Source organism: Heloderma suspectum, chromosome 2 (assembly GCF_057233095.1).
Source record: "Heloderma suspectum isolate Gila_16-S chromosome 2, 16-S_ref, whole genome shotgun sequence".
In the NCBI taxonomy this organism is placed as follows: Eukaryota; Metazoa; Chordata; class Lepidosauria; order Squamata; family Helodermatidae; genus Heloderma; species Heloderma suspectum.
In genome coordinates, this window is record NC_139459.1 from 267827066 (window position 1) to 267845213 (window position 18148).

At 44.2% G+C, this 18148-nt stretch overlaps 1 protein-coding gene across 6 annotated transcripts in view; it reads right to left on the bottom strand.

Annotated features, from left to right (window-relative positions):
- TNIP1 (TNFAIP3 interacting protein 1) overlaps positions 1-18148 on the bottom strand; it is a 78964-nt gene that overhangs the window by 25582 nt on the left and 35234 nt on the right. For 4 of the 6 annotated variants that reach the window (XM_084839179.1, XM_084839177.1, XM_084839178.1 and 1 more), the window contains exons 3-4: positions 6126-6214; positions 4669-4740 (exon numbers count right to left, since the gene is read on the bottom strand). In XM_084839179.1, coding sequence (XP_084695305.1) covers positions 4669-4740; positions 6126-6214 — 161 coding nt within the window. Of the gene's footprint in view, positions 1-4668; positions 4741-6125; positions 6215-14752; positions 14876-18148 lie in introns of all 6 variants that reach the window. The other 2 variants (XM_084839174.1, XM_084839173.1) reach the window with 1 other exon arrangement.

The window sequence follows — 18148 nt, forward strand, 5'->3', positions numbered from 1 at the left end:
GAGCCAACAGTTTGGGAGCACCCACCTGGGCCTGGATTGTTATGGCGGCTTAACTGCTTGGTTGCCCGGGTGATGCAAGCCACTACTCAGAGGCAAACCTTCAAAGCAGGTAACAGCTGTCGCCCTGCCTATCAGACGGCTCGGCCAGATTGGGCTTCGTGCAAGCTGAGAGAGTCACTTCCCATGCAGCCCATCAGAAGGTGAAAGGTGGGGAAATACCACCTTGTGCCCGGGGCATACTCGCTGATTCATTCCCTCCACCTCTCTGCGATCATGCCCCAAAGAACTTGGTCCAGAAAGAAGAAGAAAAAATCCCAGTCTTGCAAGCGACTTTTCTCCATCTCTCTTGCTGCTGACTCATAAGGGAAATAGAGGCAAAGCCATAATGTGTAGAACTGTTCAGTGCCAGGCCGTTATTGCCTCATCCTTAATCCCAACGTTAAGCTATTTTCAAGAAAGGCAACTGTACCCCAGGCGGGTTCGAACTACCTCTCCCAGGGCAGCCTTCCCCAACTGGTGCCCTCCAGGTGTCTTGGACTACAATCCCCGCCATCCCCAGGCGAAGGGCTAAAAGCTAGCTGGGTGGAGGAGGATGGTTCAACAGATCTGGAGGGCACCAGTTTGGGGATGGCTGGCTACAGCCTTACAGCTTTTGCATCTGCATTTTAACAAAAATTGTACTCCAGCCATGCCAAATAGGAAGAAAAAAGCTATTACCGAGCAGTGGTTTGCCAATGCAACCGTGATGGTGGTATCCCTTTCCAGAAGTCCAACTGTATTAAAGAGCCAGGGCCTTGTAGGAATCACGAACACCAGACTTCTGTGACTCCTGATAGCTTTACAGATTTTGACAACCATGTCTTTACGATTTGACAGATATTATTCTGCAAACGAAGTCCATGTAGAAAACACAGCATGTGGCTCCAAGGATACTACCAACACACCAGAACCCCATTTTCACCTTTAGACAAAACAAAAGAAGAGACGAAAACTTACCATGATACAGATGCTCAGTGTGTTTCAACAAGGGCTCCAAAGCTGTTATTCCCAGACCACCGGGGGAACATTCTGTCCCTTTAAGTTAGGGGTGGGGGACCTTTGGCCCTCCAGATGTTGTTGGACTACAACTACTATAATCCCTGACCATTGGCCATGCTGGCTGGGGCTGATGGGAGTTAGACTCTAACAACACCTGAATGGCTTTAGATGTGACTTGAAGTAATCCTGGATGCTTCGAAAGGCTCAAGCGACCTCAACTTAGGAGCAGAAACTGCTACTAAATCCGTCTCTCTCGGTCCCACCCTGTTCAAGGTCTGGATCCTCTTTTCCAGGCTCATCTCTGTCAGGTCCTCTAAAGCTTCTATACCTCCCCATCAACTGCCCATATTCACTTCCATCCATCCATCCATCCATCCATCCATCCATCACAACAAGTTTGATGCAATTTCTGCAGTCACAGTTCTTTAAATTTCACCCATTGGTTTCTGGTTGTGCTTCTTGCTAACAGAACCTGGGATTCTTTTTTTTAATCTCAGAATGGTCAGATATTAATTCATGAGAAAATTCTTGTCTGATTTAAAATAAATTAGCATGCGCGCGCACGCACACACACACACAAAGAGGGAGGGAGGGAGGGAATTGGGCAGCCTAAGGGGATTGCAAAATTCTTTGTCATCATAACATAACTATAGGTTGCCAGAGCAATTAATAAGGCTTTGTGATGTATCAGAGTTAGTTATTGCCCCTGCTAACAATAAGTGTTGCAGTCTCTGGTTCCAGAACTAGCCACCGTCACCAAAAAACACCCAGCCAAGGGCTTTTGGAAGGAGTCACCTTGGCTGACACAACACTGGTTTATCTGGGAGAAGGTCTGCAGGGAGGGGTCATGGCTCAGTGGCGGAGCATCTGCTTTGCATGCACAAGGTCCCAGGTTCAATCCCCAGCATCTCATCCTGCCTGAAACTCTGGAGAGCCGCTGCCAATCAGTGCTGGCAATATTGGGTTAAATGGACCAAGGGTCTGACTCAGTAAAACACAGCTTACTGTGCTCCTAAGGGGAGGAGGCTCTTTACCAGCTTCAGCTCCAACGAACAGTTTCTACAGGCAAACAACAGCATGCCAAAGTTTTGACAGTGCAACACCCTCCGCTGTGCGTGTGACATGCCCATGGCTATTTGCCCCGCCTAGTTCCTCGAGCACCGACGCTCTACCTGTGCCACACCTTCCCCAAATCTCAAAGCATGGACTGTTTAAGTAACAATCGTTGCTTCCTTTAACCTTCTGCTTCTCTTGCTTCGCTCACCCTGGCTCAACAGAAAGCATGAAGAGACTTGTTCTGCAACAGCTTTAGAATAAGCAAGTTAGGATTCCCCCTTTCTCTGCATAATAGCCCCAAGGAAGACATGGGCAATACTGAGTGGGTGGGACTTGGCTCTGGGAACAAAAACACCAGCCAAGGGTAAAGAACAGCTATTGTAAGTATTCCTCCAGGGAAAGAGGCCCTTCTCCTACCCCTCCCCACCATGGTTAGCACAGTTGACTGATTTGGACAGATTTGGGTCAACATTCTTGTTCTGACATTGGCATGTTCCAATTCTAAGCTGAACTGAAGAGATAAAATAAGGGGAACTCAGAGCCATGAATGAACAGGACTGATTTGTTTTAGGATATCAGTTGTTTGGAGGTGGGTCAGTTTCTGTAGCTGGTTTTATGGCTTGAATCCTGTCCATGAAAGGAAGGAGCACTTCTGTTCACAGACAGGACTGAGATTCAGTGGAGAATGCTGCTAGTAGAAGAGAAGGGGGGAGGCCATTTTTGCTTATTACACTCCCCTCCACTGTTCCAGAGGGTCCCACAGCTCTACAGAGTAGATTTCTGGGGGAAGAGGAAGCTGCAGCAGAAAGAGGGGGAAAATAGGTGAAAGTCACTTCCCCCCCGAGACCATCCGTGAGAGGAACGCTGCTCAGAGGACGTTCCCACCAGCAGGAGCAAACTCAGAACCCCGGCCTATGCTTTCAGGTATCAATCAGCCTCCCACAACAGGGCACCCTCCAGATGTGTTGGACTACAACTCCCATCACCCCCAGTCAGCGTGACCATCAGATGTGCAGGATGGCGACAACGGGACTTGTCGTCTAACGCATCTGGAGGGCACCAAGTTGGGGGCGGTTGGTGGATAGATAGGCAAGTTCAAGAAGTGACTAGGTAAGTAACTTCGAAGACACCCCTCTGATCTATTCAAAGCTCTTTGCCGGTAAGAAGTAGAGAAGAGCAGCCGTTCTTCGGCCTCACTCAGTGCATTAATTATTGTGAAATCTTCAGGGACAGAGGTGCTTAAAAAAAGGTGTGATTTTTTCTGGTAGGCACAGGGGCTACATTCCACTTTGTTCAGGGACCAGGGCTCAAAGAGTTAAAAGGCTTCGCTTGACTGCTCTGGTCAGTTTCGCCACTCTCGGGCTTTTCCAGCCTTCCTGAGAAGTGCTGCCAGCATTTGTTCTCTGCCATTCTGCTGGCTGACTGCCCAGGCTTGCAAGTAGACGGGGCTACGCTTGGGACAAGGAAGTAGCCAGCACACACGCAGCTTTGCATATGTAAGCAAGAAAAAAACCTCTTGACAGAAGCACTTTCAGATTACTCTTCTTCTCACATCTTGGCCTGATAGTTCCCATCAGCTCATTCTGGGAAAGGGGCCAAATGAAGAAATTGTGCCGCACGTGCCTGGCTTATGTGGCTGCAGCCTCTTTGGGGGGCAGCACACCACTGACAAGGAGACTCAGCTGGTGGTCCAGCTATATACCTAGAAAACCGCCTCCTCAAGGACAAATTCCACATTGAACTCAGTCGAGGAAATGCTTTTTCTAAAACCCAAAGCTGCAGCAATGGGGAGTGGCAATGTAGAGCAGAAGATCATGGAAGGAGGTGACAACTAACTCTCTCTTGCTCTCTCTTTTTGTAGGCCCAACCAACCGACCTCCATCAAAACTGCCCAATCCCCTCCCCTAGCTACTTTTTGCCCTGTTGGGAAAAAGGTCTGTGTACGCTTGCACCTTTTCCTCAACTGGGCAAAAAGCAGCTGGGGTGGCAGTTCTGATAGGAACAGAGGCCACTGGAGAAAAGGTTAAGTGCTCCTCCATCTTCACAAGATTTTTGGCTCCAGGTTATGTAGCCCCCGCACCCTCCCCCCGCAACTTTGACTTAAAAACAAACATACAATACATAGGGAAAAACAGTTTTGGGAAGGAACTTCCCATGTAGTTTGTGCCTCAGCTGAAACGAAGCCAAAGTACGTGCCTCTCTTTCCCTCTATCCTTTTGTTTATTTGTTTGGTTATTTCATTTCTATACCGCCCACTAGCCGCCCAAAGTTCTGTGGGTCCATCATTGTCAAATCTTAAACTGCAAGCTCCTCAGTGCTATATGGTGCAACATAAATAAACACACACTATTAAATAAAGTCTGCCAACTGGGGTTTGGCTTTCTTCCTCTTGATGGCTCTGTACCTACCTGCCCCATTCCCATCTGTAACACTGCACATGGAGATGGTGAAAAATCCACCACAATCATACAAAACATCACACACAACTGAGGTTCCAGCCATTGCTTGGAAGTTTTGTGCCGTTTTTTTCTTCTTTTATATTTGAGCCTAAACATGCTTTTTAGATCCACTTACAGATTTTCTACTGCTCTCCTGGGAGGATTTCTTCTCTTCAGCACCAACTATTTCAAACTCAGATGAAGAACCCTGCAGAAATGTTTAAAAAGATGAGTTAAATATTCTAAATTCCATTGGGTCTTACACAGCCAAACAGAGTGGGGATTCATGTATTATCCTGTTTAACTTATAAGTGTTTTTAAGGCTATATATTCTTGTGATCACGTTACTTAGATATAGGTGATGAAAGTGGGACCAGCGACAAAACGTTGCAGTACATCATCACGTCCTAACCCAAGTGCTTCTGTTCCTGAGTCCCTGCCAGCCAGTTATGACCTCCCTCCAGGCTATTATAAGATGTAAGTGGTTCAAGCAGGCCAAATCCTTCTCCCATTCCCTCCCTGCCACCCAGTTTTCCATTATTCTTTTCCAGCTGATAATCCAGATTCTGTGACTCCTGGAGGCTGATCAGTCATCACTGAGCTACTGGTGGGGGTGTCAGAAGACTTTTTTGGTACTTTTGCAAACCTTGGGGTTCCCCTAAGCATGCTGATACCTCCCTCGTGTTTCTCAGTGGCCCTTTTTTGGTTCCAATCCTGTCAACACAGGGCACTGAGTTCAGTCTTAGGGGGAGCGACTGCATCTTTCATTGGACTGAACTGCGGTTTTAAAATGATGCATACTTCTCTGATCTAAAAAAAAGATCAGAAGTAACATCTTACCCACCAAACTAGAGGAGGGAAGATCAGGATCTACCTAATAACTATTAGGTTTTCCATGCTACAGAGTGAGATGTAGCTACAATGCTCTCAGATAACATTCAAAGTACAACCCCAGTTTTATTATCACACGGTACAAGCGGCTGGGATAAGAGACATCCCTTTGTGGTATGTGACATCTATCAAATCTAGGCATTTTAGAGACAACCTATCAGACACCTAAGTATGTCTGATAGTAAGACCCTGAGACTTTAAGTAAATAAATACAGCTTGAATCAGGAGATAAAAGCACTAGTCTTGGACCTAAGTGACCATCAATGGGTGGCTTCGGACAAATCACTCTTTCAGCCCCAGTTCTGCATCAGTACAATGGAAACTATAAAATGACCCACCTCTTAGAGTAGTTGGGAGCATGAATGAAATTGTAAAGCAGGTGGGTCTTAAAAGTGCCACTACAATACATAGCAATTTTGCAGTTCAGGAACCTTCTTCCACATACATGGAAACTCTTAAAAAGTATAGTCCTCAAACCCGAATTGTTCAGTGGAAGAAAAAGTTCTCATTTGAGGGCTGTCTCTTTTAGGGTTCATTTAGCATTCTTGCAGCCCAATGTTATGCATGCTATTTACTCAAAAATGTGCCGTTGGATTCAACAGGACTTAATCTGTGTAATCTACTTACACTGACCACACCTTTACAGATTTTTATTTGTATTATTTATAAGTCCACAACTAATAATCAAGAATGTTCTCTTACACTGGAGGATGGCTTCTGTGCGGCTTTTCCCAGCTCCTTCTGGTCTTCACCTGAAGCCTCTGGGGAAGAACAAAGATCTGAGATCCCTCCTGTAAAGGAAGAGAAGTGAACATTTCTCATCTCAGAGATCTGACTTTGCAACGAAAGGCTAAAGAAATGAGAAGGTGAGAGAGGGGTGGGGGGAATAAGATGGTTGGGACGGATGGAAATCTCACCCCCTGCATTAACAGGAAATAGATTCTGGGGATATTTTTTTTTAATAGAAAACTCGACCTTGTAACAACCATTGCTTGAATTTAACTGGCCCCATCTGGTATGGCTAAAACTAATTAATTGTAGATATGAACAAAATAAATATGTCAAAGAGTCTAAAGTCGCAGCACTTGCCTTTCCCCCTTCTTGTTTTAGCTAGTTCCATGGAGTCCCAACATACAGACTTTAATAAAACACAAGAGACCTCCACACGTCAAACTGTCTGTCTTCCCCATTCAGTAACCAGTGGCTGATCTCTGGGGACATGATTCAAGCAATGTTTGGTGTGCAATGCAAATGTGTATAAGTGGCCTTTGATCAGCGTCAGCTGGAATTTCCCCCTTTCCTCTTGGGCTCAGCACATTGTAATACTGAAAGATCAAAATCACCCCTCAGCTTTTCCATTTGCAGCCCATTTAGTTCTCAAAGGGGCGGGGTGGTGGTACTCACCATATTTCTAAAGGAACTTTTAAAATACATTAAACATGTACATCATAAAATCATATACCAATGGTCACAGTTTCTGAGGTTTACAGAGGCTGCCCGTGGGGCTTTCCGCACATGGATCTTTCAAGCATGTCCCAAGTACATTTTAGCCTGTGTACAAGACTCTCACCAAGTCCCCATAGCACTATATCCCTTTCCAAAGAGTTGGCCTCAGACATTTTGGTGCCTGAGGCAAGAAAACCCAAATGGTACCCTCAATAGTGGTAAAAAAATAATAAACTAAGTAGCTGACCATTTGTGTCCTTTGATAGGAAACTTTCAACTGCCGGAGGCAGGCCCAACTTGTTCTGGACCCTGGTAGGCCTGTATCATGATTGGAACACTTGCCTTTGTGGCTGCAAAAGCCTTTACTGGGTGTGCAGTCAGGGGACAGCTGTGCTGTTCACTCCTCTCCCCCTTGCCCTTTTTGAGTCTCAGAAGATGATGTGTGCTCCAGCACTGAAGAGGAGGGCAATGGAAGCTATTTTCAAACCGAGGGGTGGGAACCTCAGGCCTGTGTGACAAATCTGGCCTGTCCGTGGGACAAATCTGGTCTGTCCGTGGGACAAATCTGGCCCTCTAGGGTTCCCCATTTAGCCACACCCTCTTCCCCTGACTCCCAATTGTTTGGTATGGGGCTTTTCCCCCATTCTAAAAGGTTGAAATGCCCCTCTTAAGGCTTAGTTACTGGCAGTAAGCGCTTTAAACTACAACAGGCTGGCATTTTTACCCTAGCCCCTTTGTCTTTGGCCCTGTCCCATTTTGCCCACCATGCAGCCCCCAAGAGCTTCTTTGAAACTGAATTCAGCCTTAGGCTGAAAGAGGTTTGACACCTCTGTTCTACCAGGTTGGGCTGTTTGTCCAGCAAGCCTCGTAATGTCTTCTCTGAGTGGCAGTATCCCTTCAGGGTCTCTGGCAGAGAAAGAGAGAGGCCTTTCCTTTCACCTCATCTTTGAACTGGAGATGCCAGAGACTGAACCTGAGCCCTTCTGCATACAACGCACTAAGTGATGGTTCCTCCCCCTAAAGCCCATAGTCTCTGAAGAAGAAAATTAACATTTTCAGAACCGGTGTTTGGGGTGGGTGGGGAGGGGTTCATGCTGCAGAAGCAAAATGCTTTCAGACCTTTTGGTTAACGTTCAACTGATTTTGTGTTTTCACAAAGAGAGGAACAGCAACAAAAAAGTGAGCTAGCTTTACCAAAACATCTCTCCGGTTCTGATCTCTAAAAGCTGCTAAAGCTACAACCGGTCCATCTATTTATATATATATGTACAACCTGCTTTCTGACCATATAGCCCACAAAGCAGCTTACAACTAAACATAAGAACATGCAAGACCCAGTTAATGCAAGCCAAAGAAATAGAACAAGAGAACAAGAACTTAAAAATAACACAAATTCAAGGCTCTCAACCACATTTTAGGTCTCATAAAATTTTGCTTCAAAAACTCAGAAAGCCTATCGGAACAAATATGTATCATCACCATCACCATCACCACCACTTCTTTCATTTCTATACCACCAGATAGCTGAAGCTTTCCAGGTCGTTCACAAAAATCCCCCCAAATCCACAAAAATAACAAACCACTACATTATATAAACATTACATGACAATGAAGCATTTTCTAAACGTTTTAACATACAAACATTTAAAACTATTCAAACAGCTAAAAACCATTTCAATAAACAAGCAATTTCAATAAACAATTTCAATAATAGGCCTGTTCAAGCGAGCTGACATAAATGCCCCAACATATGCCATTAAATGCCTGGGAATAGAGGGCAGTCTTAACCTAGCACTGAACAGTGTTGGTGCCAGGCAGGCCTCAGTGCAGAGCTTGAAAGTTGGGGGGGCACCACTGAGAAGGCCCTCTCCCTTGTTGCCACCCCCTGAGCTTCCCTCGGAAGAGGCACTCAGAGGAAGGCCCCAGATATTGATCATAGTGTCCAAGTAGATTCAGGTTGGGAGAGGTGTTCTGTCAGGTATTGTGGTCCTAAGCCATGTAACGCTTTATAGGTTAAAACCAGCACCTTGAATCGAGCTCGGAAACATACAGGCAGCCAACGCAAATGGGCCTGAATGCTTGAGAACCTTGACGGAGAAAGCCTAGTGTTCTCCTTTAGGAGGAGGCTCCACAATACAGGTGCCACCACTGAAATGTCCTATTCCCAATTACAATTGCACCCCCACAGTAAGAAGTGATACCCAGTGCAACATCTGTCCTGATGACCTCAACTAACCATTCAGTGTAGAAAAAGTATGGGAAAAGATGCCCGCTCCCAGGGTCCACAACCAGCTCACACAGAGGGTTGGCCACGCCTAATGGACCTCATAATTTCCCTGTGCAAACTAAGACTGCATCGTAAAAGGCACATGACAGAATCTTGCAGGTGCACAATGCAGAGAAAGATCAACAATGACAGGTAAGCTGACTTTCAGGAAAACTTGTCAACTATTGCTGATTTTCTCATTGAGGAACCTATTAAGGAATTCCAGGTTTCCCCAGAAAACAGTAAAAAAAATAACACACCCAACCCACTGTCCTATGGGATGTTCTGACCAGGCATTGCTGCACAGGACTAGAGATGACTGAGGATTTCATTTGGTCTACATTTTTAAGTGAAGTGACCCAGGGCAATAGCCAATGCTGTCGTTCCTTGTACTGAACTGACATGATGCGAGCATAAGCAGCTGCTAGTGCAATGCCAATAGCATATGCTGGGGTGGGGTGGGGTACCTGGAGAAACCCAACACAGAGGCATACACCACTGGCATTGCGCCAAAGGCTGCTAATGCGCGTGTCACGTCAATGGCTGCATTAGATATTACCCCTGATCCACATGCAGTTATTTTTCAGACTCTTCTCCAAATTGTGGGATATGGCTCTCAGCTCAAAAAACATACCAAAACGCATACAAAAACAGAGTGAGACAGCTTACCAGGGAAAGGTGGCCCAGCCGTCTGAATGCTCTTCGCAATTGTGGCAACAGGCCCAGGCCACATGAACAATAATATAGATACGAGCAAAGAATTTTACTTGAAGCAAAGGAAATTCCCACATCAGGTTGCCAAGTATTCATTTTGCTGATCTCAAGTCATCAGTAGTATTAGTCAGAAAACTGTAAAATCATTAATACATGCATGGAAAGCAACCTGAAGATAATCCAATATAATCCCTTACAGGATCCGATGCACTTAAATACTCCTAAAAGATTACAGTATATTATCCAAATTATAATCTCAATTACTCTAATTAGGGACTAAGGTCCTTGGTGCCACGGGATAGGGAAATTTGCTGCCAGAACATGTATTGCCCTGGTTACACTTTCATTATCAGTTATCCTGTAATAGCAAAGGTCAAGCTAGATAAGGCAACAGAAACCTCCTTACATTTTTGTTGTTGCTCATCTGCATACAGGAATTCGTTTAAACATAAACCTTTTTTAAAAGGTTTATGAATTGGCACTCAAACCAAGAAGGAAACCAAACTAAGAAGTAATCCTGTCATGGATCTAGCACAAAAAGGTTGGCGTCACAGTCTTTAATGTGCCTAACATGATTACTGAACAAAGTGACTATTCTTACCACACAAAAAAATGAAACCTGTCTTGTCTTAGAGCTGCAAGCTCTAGGCCAGCCTTCTCCAACCTGGTGCCCTCCAGATGTTTTGGACTACAACTCCCAACATTCCTGACAATTGGTATGCTGGCTGGGGCTGCTGAGAATTGAAGACCAAAGCATCTGGAGGGCACCAGGCTGAGGAAGTCACCCTAGGCGACTGGGCACATTGCCTAAAAAATCATACGCAATCGAGACAATTAAATAAATAATAAGAGAACCGGTACGAATAGGGAAGACGCAAAGCAAATTCGTAATGAACTTTAGTTCAGGAGTGAGCAGAAGTTAGATCTCCAGATGTTTTGGACTTCAACTCCCGAAAGCCCCTGCCAGCATGACCAATGGTCAGGAATGCTGGGAGTTGAAGTCTAAACCATCTCAAGATCTACCTTCTGCCTACCCCAGCTTTAGGTAACTAATGCAAAACTTAACTGGTACGGCACCTTGGGTAATCCAGAAAGAAATACTGAACAGATGAGAAGGGTTGTGGGAGGGATGAGGAGGTATGAAACTATATTTTGCAAGGGTGAAAGTGTACTTACAGTTTTCACTTCTTAATTAATGTGCAAAAAATATAATGTAAGGTATACGCATTAAATATGCAGATGTCTGGACAAATATGTGCTTTGGTTTTATTAGTCTACTTTTGAGTACAAAAATGCTTTCTCAAAGATACAATTCAAAATTAATCATAGGTGATCTGAAAGGAATGTGTTCAAATATTTTATTGTATGTTTTAATCACATGGGATTCTTTTAGAAGTGAAGATTTTAAGCACAGCTTTATAGGACAGCAATTAGTACAAACAATGAGGTAATATTTTAGAAACTATATAAATATGAACTGATTCAGGGGCCAGGCAGCTTCTTTGATATCGAAGCTCCTTGCCTGTGATTACTGCCAAATAGCTCTATGGAGAAGTTTTAGTGAGAAAATGGATTCAGCAATGCTCTCTTCTGAAATAACAAGAAATGCTTAGGAAATGCTTAGGACCTTACTTGCTTTTGAATGTTTGGATACTCGTATGTTATTGGGAAATCTATATTAGTATCAATACAAGGAAGAAATGGATTCAAAGATTCCTGTACTATAATTACTAGTGCGATACTGAAAATTTCTCCCACATTTTTCGACCATTCTCATTCAATCCAATAGAAAAGAATTTGCTTCCGAAAAGAAATTCAATGGTGACGAAAATTTCAGAGAAATTCTCATGAGTTAGGTTTGGCTTTCTTCTACTTACCTTACTTCAGAGCTGGTCGAGGAGTGCATGTGAGTGCCCTGTTTTTCATTGTACAATCATCTCTCTGGCAGCTTGTAGCCTCCTTGGCTTCCCGCACTTCAATTAAAGCCCAGGGGGAGATACCATGAGGTAATTCCTCCCATAGATCAGGAAATGCAGGCAGCCTGGGAGGCTGCAGAGCAATGGAGAGATGTGTAATAGAAAGAAGATACACAGAGAGTTCACCTTGTAGTGATTATATAAGCTCAACCCCCTCAAAAAAATAAAATATAAAAAAGCTTGAAAATGAGGCAGAACAACAGAAACCTCCTTCATGGGGGAACAAAACATTCAGGAAGTTGGAGGACAGATTTTGGCACAGCAGTAGCTCCACCTCTGCCTTAGAGTTAGATGCAACGCTGCTGCCCTCACACCTTCATTGTGGTGGATGCAAAATGGGGGCCAGCCTGCCAACACAGTTGATGCTGTTGCCTCTTGCAGCACAAAAAGATTAAAAACCCTAATGAAAAAAGAAAGAAGTGGTGCTACAACCCCGGCCAACGGTGAGCCCTACCTGTGAGAAACTGTTGAGAATGTCTCTTCCCCCTGGGGAAATTCGGAGAACTTGTCTCCCCAGTTTCTCTGCTCATAAACAGGAAGGTGAATTTTGAGAGGCCATTTGCACACAGCTCTAATCATTATTATTAGTATGAAACCTCAACTGCAGCCCACCAAACGATCTTAGGTATGCACATTGTTTAGAAGTGCAGCCGCTGTCTGGAGTTAACAGGCAGCCAATGGCTTCCAGGGCATTGAACTATAAACAGCAGAGATGCAAAATTTCCAGAAATTTGGAGGCCATGGAAAAGATCCATTTTTCTCCAGAAAAATGGGGAATTTTGGAAAAGTTGAAAAATAAGCAATACTTATTTTTTTAGTGCTCTTTACAGATCTAAAGTCACTTTGTTGCTTTAAGAGGGACTTCCCCAACCGGATGCCCTCCAGATATTTTGGACTACAGCTCCCATCAGCCTCAGGCAGCATGGCCAATGGTCAGGAATGCTGGGCACTGTAGTCCAAAACATCCAGAGGTCATCAGGTTGGGGAGGGCTGCTTTAGGAACATAAAGCAGCCTTTCTGCTCCTAAAGTTATTTTATGTATGACTTAGTTTACTCATAAAATTATCATTATATTTTAAAACTTCAAAAAGTAAACTCAGTTAGTACAATTGCAATTATTGTCTGAATTGATTAGAACTACATTAAATGACTGCTACAGCATCAGAAACACAGGACTCTATAGAACAAAACCAAAGCTGTCAAGAATGCACAATGGTGACTCTACTCACATGTTGGGAAACTGAGCATAAATATCTATCAGTAAAATATACTTCAGCTCAATAATTTTAATAGGAATGAAAGAACTAACTATACTGGGAATCTTACAGACAGGATTAAAATAAATATTTGTCTCCATGGCTTCGTTATTTCCAGACATTTTACATCTCTAGTCTTTCTATAGAAGTGTTCTTATTACATAGTTTTTAGAAATCATTTTTGGAGGAGTCAAGGCTGGGTAAGAATATATAAATACTTTTAAATTCTAAAAGAAAATATTTCATAATCCCAAACTGTTCAATTTTTTGGATAAAAAACAAAAACGGTCGTCAGAAAAAAGGGGGAAAAACATTCCCCCACCCCCCAAGTTTGTCCGGGTTTTTTTCCAAGCCTTCACATCTCTAATAAACACAAAGCTCAAAGCAAAACCATAAACAATTCCCTTCTCCACCCCCAACCCTACATCTACCCTGGGACAGGCTACTTTCGGAGCCAATTCAAAGTGTTGCTTTTCATATTTAGGTGTAGATACTCCAGTACAAAATACACACACAGCAGATCAATTGCCGATGTCACAGACACATTTTAATGGCTGCTTTCCCCCACAATATACACAGACTTGAGGTGCTAATCCTTTCCCATTTACTGCTTCAATGTACATGTAGGGCAGGGGTATCGAACCTCTTTCAGCCGATGGGCCGAACTCCGTTTCAGGGAAGCTCTCAGGGGCCGCCTTCCACCGGTGGGCATGGCCAAAATACCAAAAACGCAAGCATCTTCAGCTGAAAAGCGCTTATTGCCAATAATTAACTAAACCTTAGGAGGGGCATTTCAACCTTTTAGAATGGGGTAAAAACTGCACAAAAGCTGGGAAACTACCAACTGATTGGTGGTCAGGGGGAAGGGGATGGGGCCAGCAGAAGGGGGCGTGGACTTCTGGGGAAGCCTGGATTTGGCCTCTAGGCCTGAGGTTCTGCACCCCTGCAGTAGGGAGAGGGAATGGCCATTTCAATGCACCTTTGCCACTCACAGGTAGCGTACTGTACCTGTTCTTTGTACTTCGGCATCCCTACCTGAATACCAAACATAAAGCTTGAATTAGCCCACAGACTGCTTGAATAGCAACCGTAGTCTGGGGAGCTTTGGATCACCTGTATTCTATTGGAGCAGTAGTCGTGGGTCCAGAACTCAAATGCCTTTATGGATGGTGAGACTTAAAAAAAAAATGGTATTACCATCACCAAGCTACCTGAGGTTTTTTTTTTTAAACAACAACTGGAGGTGATAGGGACTGAAGCTGGGGTTTTCTGCATGCAAAGTGTCTGCTTTATCACTGAGCTACAGTCATCACCCCTGACTTGCTGCATCCCAGAAACTGGGGGGGGGGGGGGGGAGAGATGCCAACTAGACAATCTCTTACTTTAGAACTAGCTTCGTTTGCTCTAGGGCAGTTTATGCAAGCTTTCCTATTATGGTGAATTCTTCTTCACATGACACAGTAGTTTGGGTATATTTATAAACAGCTTTTTAAACTTCCTGGTATGTCCGTGCAAGACAGCCAAAGGCATCACTGCAGGCTTATTCTCTCTTCCACCCTCAATTCCTCATTCCCCCAAATGTCACACTCACCCACCCCCACATATAGACACAAATCTGGATCTGTCAAAGTACTGGCAGTTGCTCAGTGGTTGGTCTTTTTATGCGCGTACCTGCTATTTCAGCAAGTTTGTCAAGAGAGGAGGTCGACCTTAGCATTTCATTGTCCTTCACTAGGTCCTCCACTTTCTGGCGCAATCTGGATGCTTCTAACTGAGACTCTTCCAATAGCTCCCCTGGCAAAACAACAAGGGCATGATTTAACGCTCCCTTGTACGTACATGACCGCTCTTTCCAGCAGCGCATCCAGCACGGTTATCCAGTCCGTAAGCAGCTTACAATCCTAGCCTTACTGGACTGCTTTTCAATTCCAATGACATCGGCATATATCAAGGGTGTTGAACCTCTGCCAGCCCAAGGGCTGAATTCAGTTTCGAGAAGCACTTGGGGGCCTCATTCCAGTGGTAGGCAGGACCAAAAGAAAAAGGTGGGCAAAGGGAAAGAGAGCAGGGCTAAATATACCAGCATAGTGTAGCTTAAAGGTCTTACCACAAGTAACTGAAGCAGCTCACCCTTTTAGAAGGGCGGGGGGGGGGGGACTATGCAAAAGCCAAGAAACCACCAAACAAGCAGCAGCTGGGGGGAAGGGGGCATGGCCATCTGGGGACCCCAGGTAGGCTGGACTTGGCCTGTGGACTTGAGGTTTGACCGCTTCATATGTGATTTTTGTTTCCATACACAGAGATGATCTCTGTGCAGAGGAAAAGGAACGTGCACATCACTGTGGATGAAACACAGCAGTCAGGCAAACGTTTGCATGGAGTACATGGATTTGGCAGCCAAAGCAAGAACAGAGATCATCCCAGCTGCAGGAAAAAGGTCATGTATGAAGCCACTCCAGTTTAGTAGCAATGTTTTACCTTGTACGCATGTAGGTGAGCACCTCAGTCATGCACATGCATACTTCAGAGTCAGTGGCAATACTTTTAGGCTTGCTGAGATATGTAACATCATCAAGATTTTAAAGGAACCCAAACATACAGAATTATTCCAAATCAAGAAAGACTTCTATATAAAAGGCAATTAAGGCTTAATATGCATCTGTGAATAGCTTTGCAGTCACAAAGAACTCACCCTCGAGCTAGATAGTATGAATTAATTATCTCCTTTAAAAAAACAGCTTTATCAGAAGTAATTCCTAATACATTCCTTCGATCCTACCTTCCATCTGTCCAAAACATAAACACAGAAGCTCATCACTAGAATGTAACATTGCAGAGTTGGAGTTTATTAAATTATCTACTCTAAGAGCAGCATTTTCAGCATTTGAAAAGGATTATGGGTCATTATCTGACTGAAGAGAGTAAATTGTTCAGCATGTAATGCTGCAGCTTTCAGGGACAGTGAAAATGTAGCACTGACTATAGGCAGTACTGCTGAAAAGCCCTTATCTCCATTGCTTCCACTGGCTGCTTAACATATATAAAGATTCCTACCCCATGCAATGTGTGCGCAAGTGCCTGAGTACATGTGGGCTGGACAGGCTTTGGGCTTGTGGGATCTACTTGGTTTTTTGTTTTGTTTTTTTACTAGAACCAATTAGAGCCAGATGCAAATTAGCGAGTGGGAGAAGGCGGCAAAGTCAGTCACCTACCGCCCACCCTGAATCCTACACTGTGTATACAAATACAAACCTACATCTGAGTTACTATAGATCAGGGATTCTAACACAAAACTCTGAAAGTGGCGAGTAGAGCTGCACAAAGACCTGGTCAAGAGGAACCAATTAATACTTCCATTTTACAATTGAGGAACACTGAGGCCAAGAGGTAAGTGATTAGCACAAGACCAGTCATGGCAGAGGCTTTTTAAAAAAACTGGTTGCTATTGTTAAATCTCAATCCATCCCAAAGAAAAAGAAATGCAAGAAAGCCAAGTGGCTGTCTGATGAGGCTTTACAAGTAGCTGAGGAAAGAAGGGAAGCGAAAAGCAAGGGAGAAAGGGGAAGATATATCCAACTGAACGCAGAGTTCCAGGGAATCGCAAGGAGAGACAAGAAGGCCTTCTTAAATGAACAATGCAAAGAAATCAAGGAAAACAACAGAATGGGAAAGACTAGAGATCTCTTCAAGAAAATCGGAGATCTCAAGGGAACGTTTTGTGCAAAGACGGGCATGATAAAGGACAAAGAAGGCAGGGACCTAACAGATGCAGATGAGATTAAGAACAGGTGGCAAGAATACACAGAAGAACTATACAGGAAAGATCTTAATGTCCCTGATAGCCATGATAGTGCGGTCACTGAACTTGAGCCGGACATCCTAGAGAGTGAAGTCAAGTGGGCCTTAGGAAGCATTACTAACAACAAAGCTAGCAGAGATGACAGTCTTCCAGCTGAGCTATTTAAAATCCTAAAAGATAATCCTGTTAAAGTGCTGCATTCAATATGCCAACAAATTTGGTACACTCAACAATGGCCGCAAGACTGGAAAAGGTCAGTTTACATTCCAATTCCAAAGAAGGGCAATGCCAAAGAGTGTTCAAACTACCGCACAATTGCACTCATTTCACATGCCAGCAAGGTGATGCTCAAAATCCTACAAGCTAGGCTTCAGCAGTATGCGAACCGAGAACTACCGGAAGTACAAGCTGGGTTTCGAAGAGGCAGAGGAACTAGAGATCAAATCGCCAACATTCGCTGCATCATGGAGAAAGCAAGAGAATTCCAGAAAAATGTCTATTTCTGCTTCATTGACTATGCTAAAGCCTTTGATTGTGTGGATCACAACAAACTGTGGCAAATTCTGAAAGTGATGGGAGTACCAGACCACCTTACCTGTCTCCTGAGAAACCTGTACGAGGGTCAAGAAGCAACAGTGAGAACCAGACATGGAACAACCGAGTGGTTCAAAATTGGGAAAGGAGTACGACAAGGCTGCATATTGTCACCCTGCTTATTTAACTCATATGCAGAGTACATCATGAGAAATGCCGGGTTGGATGAATCGCAGGTCGGAATTAAGATTGCTGGGAGAATTATCAACAACCTCCGATATGCAGACGATACCACCCTAATGGCAGAAAGCGAAGAGGATCTAAAGAGCCTCTTGTTGAGGGTGAAAGAGGAGAGTGCAAAAGCTGGTTTGAAACTCAACTTTAAAAAAACGAAGATCATGGCATCTGGCCCTATCACTTCCTGGCATATAGAAGGGGAAGAAATGGAAGCAGTGACAGATTTTACTTTCTTGGGCTCCAAGATCACCGCAGACGGTGACTGTAGCCATGAAATTAAAAGACGCTTGCTCCTTGGGAGGAAAGCTATGGCAAGCCTAGACAGCATAGTAAGAAGCAGAGACATCACCTTGCCGACAAAGGTCCGTCTAATCAAAGCTATGGTTTTCCCAGTAGTAATGTATGGCTGTGAGAGCTGGACTATAAGGAAGGCTGAGCACCGAAGAATTGATGCTTTCGAACTGTGGTGCTGGAGAAGACTCTTACGAGTCCCCTGG